Genomic DNA, 14,906 nt, shown 5'->3' on the forward strand with positions numbered 1-14,906 from the left:
GAAATGATAGAAGCCAGGTGCAACATGCGCACAGATGCACATACTGTAGGATTTTATTTACACGGGCTGTCCGGGAAAAAGCCAGTGCAGAGAGACAGAAGGAAGATGATTGGCTGCCTTGGGCCGGGGACGGAAGTGGGGAGCCGCTGCGTACTGGCACGGAGTTTCTTCTGGGGCGACCGTGTTTTGAAATTAGTGGTGAGGACGGCTGTGCACTGCTGTAAATTTACCGAAAATCACAAAAAATTAATTGCCGACGATTCCTGTTTAGACACTAAAAAATTGTCACTTTCAAAGCCAAAAATAAGCCTATCCAACCCCCTCTAGATTACTTAGTTTTCCCAGGAGAACCTTCTGTCCTTTTCAGATTTTGGGCCCCAGAGTAGGAGCTTGTCTCATTAATATTCATGAGAGCTCTCTCTGTGAGGCCCGGGTTCTTTATTTCCCCCGTGTTTCTAGTCACCAGTATCTCTCAGTTCTGTTAGTTAATTTACTTACTGGTGATGTTTGTTTGGTTTAGTTTAAATTCTGGGGAAGAAGCTTGCCTGTCCATATTTTGCTCATACTACATTTCTTTGAGGCAGCCGGGCTGAAATTTCTCTTGCTAAGTAATTGTCCATTTATGTAATTAGCTGAGGTTGGTGATAGTGAAAAACAAGCATCATTAATATTCTCAGTAAATCGGCAAGTTGTCATTGAATTGCCGGGAAGTCCCGTGTCCCCCGTGGCCGAGCCACGTGGCCCTCACTCAGGTGGGGCCGGGGCAGGAGGGGCTATTCAAGCCTTCCGTGGCAGCCAGCAGGGAGCCTGTCCCGGCAGGCGGTCAGCCTTTGCAGCGAAAGGGGCTTCTTTCCTGCCTCGGGGCCGTGCCCCGCCACATCCTCGCAGAGAACATCCTGGGAGCTGCGCCCACAAAGCTCTGGTGGCCCCCACCTTCCGTGGCTCCTGGCACACGGGTCCCGTAACCACGGTTGATCTTGTTTCCTAGCATAATTCTAGTTAGCCAAAGCTGGCAGTTTATTAAACAATGTGTAATGCTTTTCCTTGTTTTTTTTTTTTTTTAAAAAAATTCCCTCAAACACACTCTCCCGCTCAGAAAGCAGACGGACAGATGAAGGGGGAGGAGCTGCGACACATCATAAACTGCATGGTCGGGAAGCTGAGCGACTCCGACTTCGGGGAGCTGATGCAGGCGCTGGACCCCCGGGGCACGGGGCTGGTGGACGTCCGCGCGCTCACCCAGCTGCTGGAGGAGATCCCGCGCGTGAGTGTCCCAGCGACTCCGTGTCTGCGTCTCTCCGCGGGCCGGGGACTCTCCTAAGTCGAGTAAGAGACGCGGGCGATCACGGTTCGGAGAAACGCGTGACTTCGCTTTGAGCGTCTCAGCCGACTCAACTTCTGACGAAGGGCTGATTGTTTAAGAGTGCTTTGAGTTGGACGTTTGGCTTCTCCACCGCACTGGGGGCCGCTGGGCGTTTCTGGGGACCTGTCCCCGGCTGAGAGCGCCTTTGCCTGCAGCGGGACTGAGCTGGCTTTCGGGGAAACTCTCGCAGCCGCGTCTCATGGCCCCACCGGCCGGCGTGAGCGGCTCCTCTGGTTTCCGTCCGCAGTTTTAGAGTTTTCACCTTAGTTCCCCTTTGACCTCACGACTGCTTGTTGCCTCTAGTGACTAACACTGGCTTTTAGTTTTTGTGTCTTTTGACTGAAAAATGGACGCAGTTTATTATTAGAAATGCTTCCGTAATGGTAACAGCTATTAGCATGTTCAGATGTGAACAGGCTTTAACACGGCCGGTCAGTTTCCCCTCCACGCCTGCTCCCTGGCGCCCCGGAGGCGGTCCCCGCCTGCCTGCCCCGCCCCTCGCCGCGTCTGCAGATCGTCCCGTGTCTAACACTGTTATTCCTCGTGGACACTGCACTTGGCTTCCTCTTTCCTTTTTCCCACGCCGGTAGGCGAAGAAAGCGCTGCCTCATTCTGTCACATCGCATTTACCTCACCTCTAGGTGGTGGGTTTTTTTCGTGTCTATTGTACTTCGAAAAAATAAGTGCAAGCTCAGTGTTCTTGTTTCCATTTCCAGATGGGGGGATCAGAGGGCACACTCGCTTGCCCACGGTCTCAAAGCCGTGGGCTGACCAGGGGCAGAGCCGACAGCCACGTGGGAAGACCCCAGGGCTCCTGCTGCCTGTAGGAGCCACTGGGGTCTCCGCGCTTTCTCTTCCCTGACCAGACAGGAAAGCCGTCCTCCTGTGCGGACACCAGGACGCTTCTTCACCCGCCGGCTCGGGACTCGGTGAGTGGCGCCGCCCCCGGGGGCCCCAGGGTGCCCCCACCCCAGGCCACACGCCTGCAGCTTGCAAACGTGCTTGTCCCTCGTCAGGAGGAAGCCATGGTGTGCGACGCCGTCGGCAGGAACCCCCAGGCTTTCCACAGCATGCTGCGGTCCTACGACCTCAGCGACACGGGGCTCATGGGCGCCAGCAGCTTCAAGAAAGTCATGCACATATTCTGTCCGTGCCTAACGACGGAGCGTTTAACGAAGTAAGGTTTTCGGTAACGAGGCCAGTGCGCATCCCGTTTCCATCACGCCCCCCCTTGATAATTCCGCCCCGCGTATGGGTTCCGTCTGGGGACTCCGGCTTCGCCAAGGCGGCAGCGGTGAGCGTGTGCAACCTGTGTGATGAGAAAATAGTGACGGACACAATGTTAACAAAGAAACAGCTCCTGTTCTGTTGGTGGTTTCTTAGGGTTTTCTAAAATAAGTGTGTATGCCGCACTTCCGGTGTAAGTCCCTCCATAATTCCATAGCAAAACTTCTGATTTAGACTTTTTTTTTCTTTGTTTACATCTGTTATATCTCTGTCGCAGTACTCTTTACAAACCGTAAGCTGCACATGTCTTCATGGTGCAGTCTGAAGAAGCCCACTGAGCGCGTGTGTCCACGAAGCCACCTCCGGCCGTCCATCGGCCGAGCGGACACTTCCGTCCCTCCCCAGAGCTGCCCCGCGCCCCTCGCAAGTCATCTGCCCCACCCCAGCCCCCGCAGCCCCTGGGCTGCCGTCACTGCAGAGGACTTGGCGTTGTCCGTAAATGCAAGCGCACACGATGCTGACTTTTTGCCAGGTTTCATCCCCCGACACAAAGGTCCTGAGACCCACAAGTGGCCATCCCACCGGGCTCCTTCCCACCTCGGGGCGGCGTTCCGCCGTGCAGAATGTGCACACCTTGGGCACCCATCGGCGGCGGGGTCTGGCCCGTTTGCAGCTGGGCCGGCCGCAGACGAAGCTGTGTGTCACACGAGTCTTTGTGGGGGCACACGTCGTGACTCCCCGGGGGCTGGGCTGGCTGGCTGCTCTGGTCGGTGTGGATTCGGCTGCCAAGCCGACTCCCAAAGGGGCTGCCCCACGTCGCGCCCCACCCACGGCGGATGACGGTTGCGGTCACCCGCACCCTCGCCGACACCTGGTGGGATCGGTCTTTTTTAGTTTCAGCCGTTCTGACGGGTGTGCCCTGCTTGTCTTCAAAATCCAGACTCTGCAGTAGGTTTCAGGACGCCGCTTCGGGGAGAATTCTCTATAAGACCCTCCTGGCAAGCATGGGGGTGCACGGCCCGCCCCCCGTCTCTCCGGCTCCCACTCCGAAGGACCGGCTGTTCCGAGAACGCATTGGGAGGGAGGAGCAGCAGCAGCCGGACCGCTCCGAGAGGTACGGTGGGCCGGGACGGAAGCGCAGGCCCGACCACAGGGCCCGTCGCCCTGACCTCTGTGCCCCCGCCGGTCCAGCGTGGTCCCGCAGAGCAGAGGCCCCCGGTCTGGGTTCCGGCTGGGGCACGGCACGTTCCTGGGTTATGGTTCCGCCCCGGCCGGTGCACACGGGAGAGGCAGCCGGTTCCTTGTCTCTCCGTCTCCGTCTCCCTCCCTTCCACTCTCTGTAAAAATAAATAAACTAAACCTTTTTAAAAAGTAGAATGTAAAATAGAAATAGGCAAAGAGCCCTGACTGGTGCAGCTCAGTTGGTTGGGCCTCTGCCCACGAAGCGAAAGGTCCCAGTTCGATCCCTGGTCAGGGCACGTGCCTGGGTTGCAGGCTCCATGCTCTACCCCCTCTCCGGGTCCTTGCCAAAAACAGCCAATCACAGTGTCTCACCCTCCCTCTCTCCCTCCCTCCCCTCTCTCTAAAAATAAATAAATAGAATCTTCTTTTAAAAAAATCCCTGCAGAACCTACTGTGGAAAGGCAGTGAGTAAATATTTATTGACTAAATGAGTGTGTTAATATTTTATCATGTTAAATAAGAGAGATGGCAAACGATAAATGCAGTGTTGAGAGTCGGGGGATTTTAGAGCAAGCGGAGACCTTGGGAGCTACGGAGCCGACCTGCTCACTCCAGAAACGAAGCACTGGGGGGTCTGGGGCCCCCCCTCGGGCATCGCCAGCTCCTGGTCATCCCGGCCCGGGAACCGGGACTCCCGTTGCCCAGAGGACCACCTGCCCCTGGCGTCCCGCACTCCCATCCACTCTTCTCCAGAAACTGAGGTTCCTGACCTCCGCGTAGCGCTGCTCGCAAGGCACACCCCTTCGGCCAGTTAACATTCTCTAACAAGAGCGATGGAATTATCTAAGCGATCGCCAGATCCAATCGTAACAATAAAACATACTTAGGAAATCTATTAAAAATGGAACTGATGAATATTCTCGCCCTTCTTCCTTTTAAAAAAATACAGGTTTCGTGTAATGAAAAGATACGATTTTTAACTTGCTTGTTCCTAGCGTACAATAAATCCACAGAGAAAGGTAAAACGTGGACGTACTCAGCAGACCTCACTTTATCTAATTCCCTTTTTCAGAGTTCGTAAGCATGGAGCGCTGGGGGTATTTTAATGCTGTGCTAATGAAATGTGACTCTCTGGGCGTTTGGGTAGGAGCTGCACTGTGAATGGGCAGGAAGATGGTATTTTAAGGGAAGGCTAACTGTCCCGTAATGAGCTCTAGCTGCCTCCTAAACCCAGGGAGAGAAGTAATAGCCATGAAGTACCCCATAAAACGTGGGCGTTGCCGGGGAGCTCCTCAGGGTCGCCAGAAGCAGCAGGAATGGAGTGGAAGTTCACTCTCCGTGGCTGCTTCTCGGCCGTTGCCGCCCCCACCCCCGCAGTGGGGCCCGGGAGACTTCCGGAGAGCCGGAGAAACAGTTATTCTCCAGACGCACACGCACGCTCACGCTCGCACACACGGCACGGCACAGCACCTCCGTCTCTTAGGGACCGAGTTGATGTTCTAGATCAGCTTGGAAAAGCTGGGGACTCCCCTCCCTTCCCGTGGACGTGTGATCCCTTCGGTGATCTGGTTCCCACAACGCAGACTGCCTAACTTAAATAATTTCCCCAGTTCACAAAAACACCCCTTTTCAGCCGTGTCTGCCCAGTCCCGTGCCGTAGTCGGCCAGCTCAAACCACAGTTGAAAATCTTAGCGCAAAGGTGGCAGCGTTCTCCTCCTGCAGCTGCCACCCCACCTGCCGCCACACCCTGGCAACACAGGGGGGCCCACCCGGCACGTCTGCCCCCTCCAGGTCTGGCTCTGGCCCCGAGGAGCCCCGGGCACGGGAGTGGTCCCCAAGGCACAGCACTAGCTGAGCGTGTCTCCTTCTTTGGGACAAGGGGGCGGCGAACCTCCGTGGTTGTCCCGGGTCGAACGGAGAGCGGGGCGCGGTCTCGCGCAAGCACCCTGCCTCATCTGAGCGCCTGCCTGTGGTTTCAGAACCCCGCCCCCGGAGGAGAAGAGGCCCAGGGCCAAGAGTGGGACCAAGGAGGAAGCTATCGAGAAACTGCACACCTGCGTGCAGCCGCAGGACCCAGCGCTCAGGAGACAATTTCTGGATTTCAGCAGGGAACCCGACGGCAACACTAACGTGTGTGACTTCAGGAAGGTACGGGAGTGGGTTTTCTCTGCGTTTCTGCGTCTCTCTTCCCTGAAGACGTTCTGTCGTCTCATTACACCAGCGTGTTTTGCAGGTCGAGGGCAGAATGGGGTGGGGTGCCTCCCGCCTGCGATGGGTCCCTCCGGAGGGTGGAAAACAGCCGCAGCACCGAGGGGACCCTCGGGGCGCTGGTGCGTGTGTGCTCCTGGGAACTGGGGAGGTGCTGCCAGGAAGGGCACCCGCCGACTTCCCAGAAATCCGCTCCACGGCTGCTTCGAGTCCCAGAGATGCGCCCCGCCCCCGCCTGCCCGCCCGCCGATCACCCTCAGCTGGCAGGTAGCCGTGATCCTCTGGACGCGTTTGGAGGAAGGCGATGAAATGCATTTCCAAGAAGAATGTGATTCTATTATATCGGCGGCTACTATTTATCTAGTGTGCGCTCCCGTGCCAGATGCCGTGACAGGCTCTTCACCTGTCTCACGCTCTAGCTGCCGCGCGGCAGCGCCCCAGAGGCTGGGTGGGGTGGGGGTCGTGGCACAGAGGTGGCGTTAGGCGGCTGTGGAAACCGTGCAGACAGACCTCCCGTCCCCGGACAAAGGACGTGGGGTACGGGGAAGAGGGCAGGGTCGGGAAGTGCTGAGGAGGGCGGACACTGTGTAAGGGAGAGGAAAGACGCCCGGACGGCTCCTGGCCTACTGGGTTGGGGACCGAGAGGCTCGTAATTAGTCACTGGTGACCCTGAGGAGAGCATTTTCCGTGGGGTGAGTGGCGGCCAATGGGGGCAAACTGTCTAACTCTCCCGGGGCGCCTGTCCTAGATCCTGGACCCCAGATGCCATTGCCCCCCAAGTCACCCGGCTCCAGTCCCCTCACACTTAGGGCCTGGAAGGACCACAGGCTCAGTGGTCTTGGTTCGCAGAGTCTGCTCACAGGGTCCCAGGAAACCCGGGGTCCACCACTGTGCCTCTCCGTTTCCCGAGACAGAGCGCGGCCACCCGTGAGAAGAATAGCAGGGGCGGCAAAGCTGGGCTGAGTTCCGTGGCCACGGCTCTGGGGGCACCCCCTTACCTGTCACCTGAGACCACCTGGCGTCCGTAAGCTCAGCTGCGGGTCCTTCCGTGTTAAGGCTCCATGGATGAGCCGGCGACTCCCTCGTCCGCACCTCTGGGTCACACCCCAGACCGCTGTCCTGAAGCCGCAGCCTCAGGCGCCCGCCTGCCTGTGTGACGTCCTCCCGTGGGCGCGTGAGAAATGCCGGGTCCTCGCCAGAGCCACTCGGCCAGCAGCCTGACCTTCTGCGCCAGGGGCGACCTTTTTCCCCAGTTGCTCAGGACTCAGTCTCGGCGTCTCACTCGGTCCCCTCTTCCTCCCACGCCCACGTCCAGGTTCATCAGCACGGCCGGTCAGTTCCTGGGCAGCTGCCCCAGAGTGCAGCGGCCACCGCCACCCCACGGCCATCCCCGTCTGCTCACGCAGGGGTGGGCCGGCAGCCTCACCGTTGCTCTCTCCGCCGCAGCTCGTCCTCCGCCCCGCAGCCAGGCCGCCCCTCCGCCGAGTCAGTGCGGGGGCTGCTCCTGCCCAGAATCCTCCGTGGCTCCCCGTCTCCCCAGAACGAAGGCCGGAGTCCAAGGAGGACCCAGCCCCTCCGTCCCTCTCGGACTGTGGCTCCCGCCCTTGCTCGGCCGCCCGGCCCCCTGCTGTTCCTCGGGACACTGACCCTCTCCGCCTTCGCACCGCGCACCGACTGTCCCCTCACCTGCAGTGCGCTCCCAGAGGGGAGGTTACTTTTAATAGCACGGCCCCTCCACACCCTCCTGTGGGTTCAGATGTGGGTGTGCAACGGTCCCCAGATCTGCGTCTCTGTCTGTCGTGAGAGCACGGAAGTGGTGGTGGAGTTTCGCCCGGGGTGTGGGGGACGGAAGCTCTGCGTCACTACGCGTGTGTGCCCAGGGAGGCGTGCACGCAGTGACTCGGCCCGTGGACCCAGGCGGCGCTCGGCCGCTGGCCCGCGTGCTTCGAGTTGTAGACCAGGGCTGCTCCTTCTTTGTGGTCGCCAGCCATCGCCCAGCCTGCGGCGGGGGCGGGGCTGGCTGGCTGGCCTGGCTGGCCGGGCTGGCCGAGAGAGGGAGGGAGGGCGGCAAGACCAGAGGAGCCTGGAGCTGGTGGGGACTCACCCGTGGCCCAGCCCGTCGAGCCCCGGGGCGGCCGTTGCCGGGACCCTACCCTGTCCTCCCGCCGTGGCCAGGAGATTTCGTTCCCTGTGCAGACTCAGCTTGTTAGCTCGTCATGTCTCTGTCCTCCTCGTTTTCCCTCTTCACGGTGGGAGCTGTCGGAGTGTCTGGGGAGCGTGCCGTAGCACGGCTGTGGTGCTGTGGCACGCGTTGATGGTCCTCACAGAGGCAGAGCCATGGGCGGGGGCAGGGGTGATGAACTCTTGAGTGCTTTTTACAGGGGCGGGGGCAGGTACTGTTCTCTCTGGACCTGGGCCAGCTGGGTCTGAGTATCTTACCTCATGTGGTGCATCATTTCTCACGACGGTCCTATAAACCTATTTTTCTCCCAGGAAGTCCCCTCTCCCGGTTCATTGCTCTGGCCGCTGTACCCTATGGCTGGTGACTTTTGCCTATTTTTTAATGTCATTTTATTTAATTGTGAGTCAAAAACTGGTGGTGTTGTGGGAAAACTGTTCTTGAACTGTAGGGGGACCTAGAATCTTTATACTCTTCTCTATCTACTTTTTCTTCCTTTCTCCCTCTCCTTCACGAGCTGAATTAGCAGCAAACCCAAAAACAGTGTCTTCAGTCAAAAAGGTGGCCACTTTTCTGTTTCGTAACAAGGAGTCTGGGTGTTGTCTGTTCAAGACCAATGCAGCAGCTTGATGGTGCCTTCAGAGACCCGGACTGCTTCTAGCCTTCTCCTCTCATCTTCATGCATGCAAGATGGCTGCTGGAGCACCAGCCATTGCACACATGTTTCAGGCATACTGAAAGGGGAAAGTGAAGGGGAAAAAGCTTGAGCAAGACAAGTCTTTCTTTTTTAAGACAGCCTTCTTAGAAGCCTCTCCCAGCAGCTTTACTTTGTGGGCTAGGACTGTGCGTGCATGTGCATGAGTTTTGTCTGAGCACATTCCCACCCACAGAAACAGCCAGGCCTGTTCCCACAGGAGAAGGAGAGAACATGCGTTAGGCAGGCAAATGTAACAGCCGCTGCCAAACCTTTTTCAGTGAACGTTTCGAGGTGCCTGGCGCACACTTGGCGTAGGACTAAGCCCCATGGGGACCATGGGTAGCAAAGAAGTTCCAGTGCTCAGTGACAGTGACCCACGGGGGGCGTAAAGTGACAAACACCCAAGGACACATACGTCATGCTTAGTCTCACTGAGTAATTAGACTAAGTGAGCCACTCCATCCATCAGGAGTCTGAGGACGGCCTCGCCGTCCCAGTTCCCTGTAATTGGCCGCTCCTGACGGGAAATTGTTCCTCCTCACCCTCAGCAAACACACTCAACGCCGTCTGGCCCCCCGTGAGTCTTAGTTCCGTCGCTGGCGTCCCCGCCGAGGTCTCCGGAGGCAGACCCAGGGCTGCAGAGCTCATCTGCAGGCTCCCCGAGCCCCCGCGACGCGAGTGGGGGATGCACGCGCCCGTGACAGCCCAGCCCAGCGTCCCAGATTCCCAGCACTTCTGGCCCCTTGCGTCTCGTCTGCACCCACCCCCCCCACCTGCGGGGCTCCTGGCCCTGCCTAGGAGCATGTGCGCTTCCCTGCTTCCTCCCAGCGGGCACCTGGTGCCCTCCGGGGGCAGTTTGCACCCTCCCCAGCCCACTACCACTGCCTCCCAATCGCACCCCGTCCTTCCCACGCAGCAGACGAGGACCCCGTGTCAGCCAGGCCCCCGGACGCCGGCGAGTGTCTCCTGGCACTCGGGTGCGCGTGAGCAAGCGGAGTGACCGTGGGGACTCTGGGAGAATCATGTTGTTTTCAGGTCAAGTATTAAGTATGGTAATCCATCTGGTTTTACATCTGCTTCGGAAGGATACAACTCTGGTAAACTAAGCACTTTAGAAACTAGTATCCACTAGGGTCCGTTTTGTGAGGGGGGAAGCACACAAACAAGGGAACAGTGAGAAAGACCAGCCGAAACGTCCACAGTAAGAGAAACGCGTATGGACACTGAGTCCGAGGCCCAGAGAGCGCGGGAGACCCTCAGAGGCGCCTGCCCACGTTCGCCCTGTCGGGGCTGCCGCTGTGGTGCTCCTTCCAGGTCCCGCCGCCTTCTGACTGCGTGAGCGAGAGTGGAAGGGAGCTCCCGGCGCTCCGCCGGGGCAGCTGGGCCAGGGGCCCCCCGCCTCAGGTGAGAGCGTCCTTGGGAAGACGGAGGGAGGACCCTGTCCCCGAGGGCAGGTGGGGGAGGGACGACTCGGCTTAGCTCTCCAGCTTCCTGACCTTGCAGACGCGGCGCTTGCGTTGGAGGCCCCTCACGTCTTCAGTCTTGTGTGTCCACACCCACCCAACCATCAGAAGTGTAAACACGTATTCATTTCTCCGTCCTCAGGCACCAGCCCTCCGCCAGAGGCCGGAGCTGGCTTCTCCCGCAGCCGGCCGGGCCCCGGCTGCCTGCCTCCTCTGGCGCAGGAGCAGCGGCAGACCCTCGGTGTCCGGTGTCCACCGCCCACACCGCTAGGGCTCCTGCTGCTGCCCCGGGGTTCCTCCAGGCCTGTCTCCCCGCTGGGCCTCTGTCTCCTGGGGCCACAGTGTGAGGGCTTGCGCTCTGCCTTTCAGAAGTTTCCAGCCTCGGGTTTGGACTCCAGCCCCCAGCAGTTCCAGGGGCTGGCACGGGTCTGGAAGGGGAAACCAGGCCCGCTGTGAGCCAGCCCCCTCCCGTCTGCATTTCGGAGATGCTAGCGCCACATACCTAGTGAACGCTGCCGGAGGGGCCCTGCGCCCGGCCCTGCGCCGGCTCTCGGGCTCGGGTCCACTCCCAGGACCCCCAGCTGCTCCCAGGGAAAGTGCTGTTGCGTGGCCTCGGTTCGCCCTGCAGGGCCCTCCTCACCCGGGAATCTCAGCCCCTTTAGACAGCACGGCTTCCTCGGCCCCCCGAGGCCCTCTCGCTGCTTGTGACCGATGGGGCGCTTCCACTGCTTTCCCGCCGAGGGTCTCTGCTTGCTCCACGTGACTCCACCCTCTCCAGCAGCAGTTGACGTCTGTCGGTTTTATTAGTAACAGCTCTATTTATAGTGTTACTTTTCCCTTGTACATTTGTTTTCTATTTCTTTATTTCTGCCGTTACCTTGATTATGTCCTTCCTTCTACTTGATGGGGATTTAATTTGCTTTTCTTGTTCTAAGTTCTTGAAATAAAACGTTAGCTTGTTTATTTCCCTACTGTATGAACCGACGGCTATCCCTTGCCCTCGAGGTGCAGGCATAGCTGCACCTTGCACGTGCCGGCGCATCGCGTTCTCATCATCACTCAGGTGAAAATGTGTCACGATGTCCCTTGTGGCTAATTCTTTTCCCAACGGTTTATTTTTAAAGTGCATTGTTTAATTTCCGAACAGCTGGGATTTTCTAGTTGACCGGTTCTTACTGACTTGAGAGCTGATTCCACGTGACGGGAGAATAGAGTCTGAGTAACCAGTAACCTCAGGCAGTCCTTTGAAACCCTGAGGCTTGGGTCAGGACCCCCCACACAGAGAGAATTCTGGAAGACGCCCCGTGAGTTCAGACGTGCACTCTGAGAGAGAAGGCGTGCTCCCTCCCTCACGCGCCCTCCGTCTGCCGGGTCCGCCCGCGAGGTCGGCTCTGCGGACCGGGTTTCCCGGCACGTGCCCGTGCTCCTCTCCGTTCCCCTGCTCGCTCCGTCAGCTCTCGCGGGAAGTGCACTGAGGTGGGTTGTGGGTTGGTCCAGGGGGACCCCTTTTCATTCTGTCGAGGGTTGGCTTATCCACTTGGAAGCCGAATCACTGGGTACACGCGGACTGCTGCAGCTTCCTGCGAATCGTCTCCTTCACCACCGGGACACGACTCCCTCTGTGCAGCGTGACGCCACTCGCCTTCGCGCCTGTGTTTGCCTGACGACAGTGCAGCGGCTCCAGCTTTCTTTGGACCCTCGCTAACGTGGAATGCAGTTCTCCATCCTTTGAGTCCAGGCGTCCTGGGTGCTTGTACTTAAACTAAATCTCCTACGGGCAGCACGTAGCTGATACTTTAACAGACAGTGCGACAGTCTGAGTCGTCTGCTCAGAGTGTCCAGCCCCTTTTTAGGTCTATTTAATTACCGATACAGTCGGTTTTGTAGCTGTCGCCTTAATTTTTATTTCTGTTTGACCCAGCTCGCCCTTTCTTAGCTTCCTTGAGGTTATCCGGGTATTTGTGTCATCCCACTTCCCCCTCCGTTAGTTTGTCAGGAGGTCCGTTCCTCAGCGGCCCTGTCGGGGCCACACCCGCGGCTGCAGCGCAGGCACCCTTGTCCGAGCGCACGCAGCGGAACACAGAGGGCTGTGCCCGCCGCTCCCCCAACCGGCCGGCTTTCACGTGTCCCAGCGTCGTTCACCTGTTCGGTCTTTTGCGTCACTGTTGCTGCACATTCACATTCTGCATGTATGTCGAATCCCGCACGACACCCTCACTGTTTTGTGGCGGATAAGCCGGGCTGCGTGTTCCCCGCTCGCCCCTGCCCTGTCCGCGCCCCTGCGTCTCCCTTCCTGCCGTCAGTCTGCGCTGCCGTCCCTCTCTTGGTGCCGGTGCCGGGGCGCGGCACAGCCCTCCTTTGCTTCAGCCGCCTGCTGCTTCGGCCCAGGACCCCGTCCGCCGCCCTGCGCAACGCTGGGTTGTCGTGCCGCCTGCGGCCCCCCTGGGCCGTGACGGGTCCTCGGACTTCCCTTGTTTTCGATGACCTTGGCAGTTTTGAGGGGGGCTGGGCAGATAGATACTTTGCAGGCTGTGCCTGGGTTGGGGTCCGTCTGATGTTTTCCCCCGACTAGACGGGGGGTGACGTTTCTGCGAGGAAGGCCACCGAGGTGAAGCACCTTTCCCATCACATCCTGCCAGGCACCTGCTGTCCAGGTGTGCAGGCGTCCAGTCGCCGTGGTGTGGGCCTTGACCGCTTGGCGGAGGGGCGCTCACCGGGCCCTGCCCCCCTGCAGACCCCCTCCCTTCCTCCTCTCTTTCCGCGCTGCACTCTTTGGGAGGAAGTCACGGTGTCCGGCCCACACTGAAGCAGTGGGAGTTATTATGCTCTACCTCTTTAAGGGCAAAATATTTGCATAAATCATTTGAAATTCTTCTGCATGGGAGATTCGTCTCTCTTTCCGTTTATTAATCTATTCAATCATTTCTATCAATATGGACTATGCCTCATTATTCTTTAAACGTCTGTGTGATACTTAATGATGTTTTCTTCTCACTCCTGATATTGGTAATTTTTATCTTTTCTCTTTGTTTCTCGAATACTCTGGCTAGAGGTTTATCACCCTTATTGATCTTTTTTTATAAAACAAGCTCTGGTTTTATCGACTTTCTCTAGTGTTTGTCCACGTTCTATTTCATTGATTTCTGCTTTTGTCTTTATTTTTTCTTCTTCTTACTTCTCCTTTTGGGGGGTTTAATTTGCTGGACACACAAGGAGATATTTTTTTTTTTTTTTTGGAATGTTCACCTTCAGTTCCCGGAGGTAAAATCCATGCGAGTATGGCCCCTCTGAAGCCCAGGCGCCCACGGGGGTCCTGTCCCCAGCCCCTCCTCCTCCTCCTCAGCCTCCAGCAGTCTGCCCCAGCCGCCCCTCAGGGCTCCCACCCGTGGGGGCACAGCGGCTGCTGCCCCGGGCAGGAGTTCTCTGCATTCCCGTCTGGAAGATTTCCCTGATGGAGCGAGGAAAAGTCACTGGTTTTCAGTTTCCTTGGTTTTCTTCTGGAGCAGATGGGAGTGAGGACTTCGTTTCCAGGTGAACCTGAAGACAGGCATCTGCTGTTCATCCTTAAAGATATGTTGTCTGGGAACGGTATTTCGGGTTGGGAATTACCCGCTTCTAGCATTGTAAGATAGTATTCCATGGTGTTCTGGCGTCCGTCAGCGCTGCTGGTAAACCGTCAGCCGTCCTGTTGCATGTCTGCGTGCCCTGTGTCTGTCTGCTGCTGCGTCTCAGCAGTTCCACTCGGCGTGTGTGGGCGTGGCCTCCTCTGCACGGCTCCGCCGGCCTTCGCGGTTCATCTCGCGCCCGTCGTTGATGTGTTTAATCAAAAACATGGAAGACGTACAGCCATGGTCTCGTTTCCTTTCCTGCGCCCTGTTCCCCGCCCCTGTCAGGCCTGCCCACAGTATCTCACGCATCTCTCTCACCTGGTCACCTGGTTCCCATCCCTTTTCTCTCGGCACCCAGTCCCGGGATGCCTGTGGGCCGTCTTCCAGTTTGTTAATCCCGTTTTCTGCTTTTTTCAATCTGTAGCTGACTTTGTTCATACAGTTCTTTTTTTTAAAAGTTTTTATTTATTTACTTTTAGAAGGGAAGGGAGGGAGAAAGAGAGGGTAACATCAATGTGTGTTTGTCTCTTGCACGCCCCCCTACTGGGGCCCTGGCCTGCAACCCAGGCATGTGCCCTGACTGGGAATCGAACTGGCGACCCTTTGGTTCACAGGCCGGGGCTCAGTCCACTGAGCCACACCAGCCAGGGTTGTTCATACAGTTCTTAATTTTAGTATTTTTTTCCCATTCTGGGATGTCCATTCGATTATTTTTAATATATTCCACATCTGTGTCTTTTCTTCCATTGTTTCAACATATTCTTATATTTTCTTAAACGTATCTGTAGCCCTTTAAAATCTTTCTTCTGCCAACTCCAGTATCTGGATCACCCGTAGATGTTTTCCTGTCTTTGTTTTCCCCCTTGATTTTGCGTCCTGTGGTCCCGTCTCTTGGCGTGCCAGGCATACTTCTGTTGGGTTGAGACAATCGGGGGACTCTAGACGAGGGGCCACACTTCCCTCAGCCTGGCAGACAGA

General features: G+C 57.6%; 1 protein-coding gene across 1 annotated transcript in view; it reads left to right on the forward strand.

The window, feature by feature from the left end:
* Positions 1-14,906, forward strand: part of EFCAB6 (EF-hand calcium binding domain 6) — a 147,575-nt gene that overhangs the window by 81,741 nt on the left and 50,928 nt on the right. The window contains exons 14-18 of the mRNA XM_045835134.1: positions 1,097-1,264; positions 2,230-2,292; positions 2,380-2,540; positions 3,531-3,704; positions 5,753-5,921. Of these exons, the coding sequence (XP_045691090.1) occupies positions 1,097-1,264; positions 2,230-2,292; positions 2,380-2,540; positions 3,531-3,704; positions 5,753-5,921 (735 nt within the window). The remainder of the gene's footprint in view (positions 1-1,096; positions 1,265-2,229; positions 2,293-2,379; positions 2,541-3,530; positions 3,705-5,752; positions 5,922-14,906) is intronic.

This window comes from Phyllostomus hastatus, unplaced genomic scaffold (assembly GCF_019186645.2).
Source record: "Phyllostomus hastatus isolate PE091 unplaced genomic scaffold, TTU_PhHast_1.1 phas_contig_198, whole genome shotgun sequence".
NCBI classification, from domain to species: Eukaryota; Metazoa; Chordata; class Mammalia; order Chiroptera; family Phyllostomidae; genus Phyllostomus; species Phyllostomus hastatus.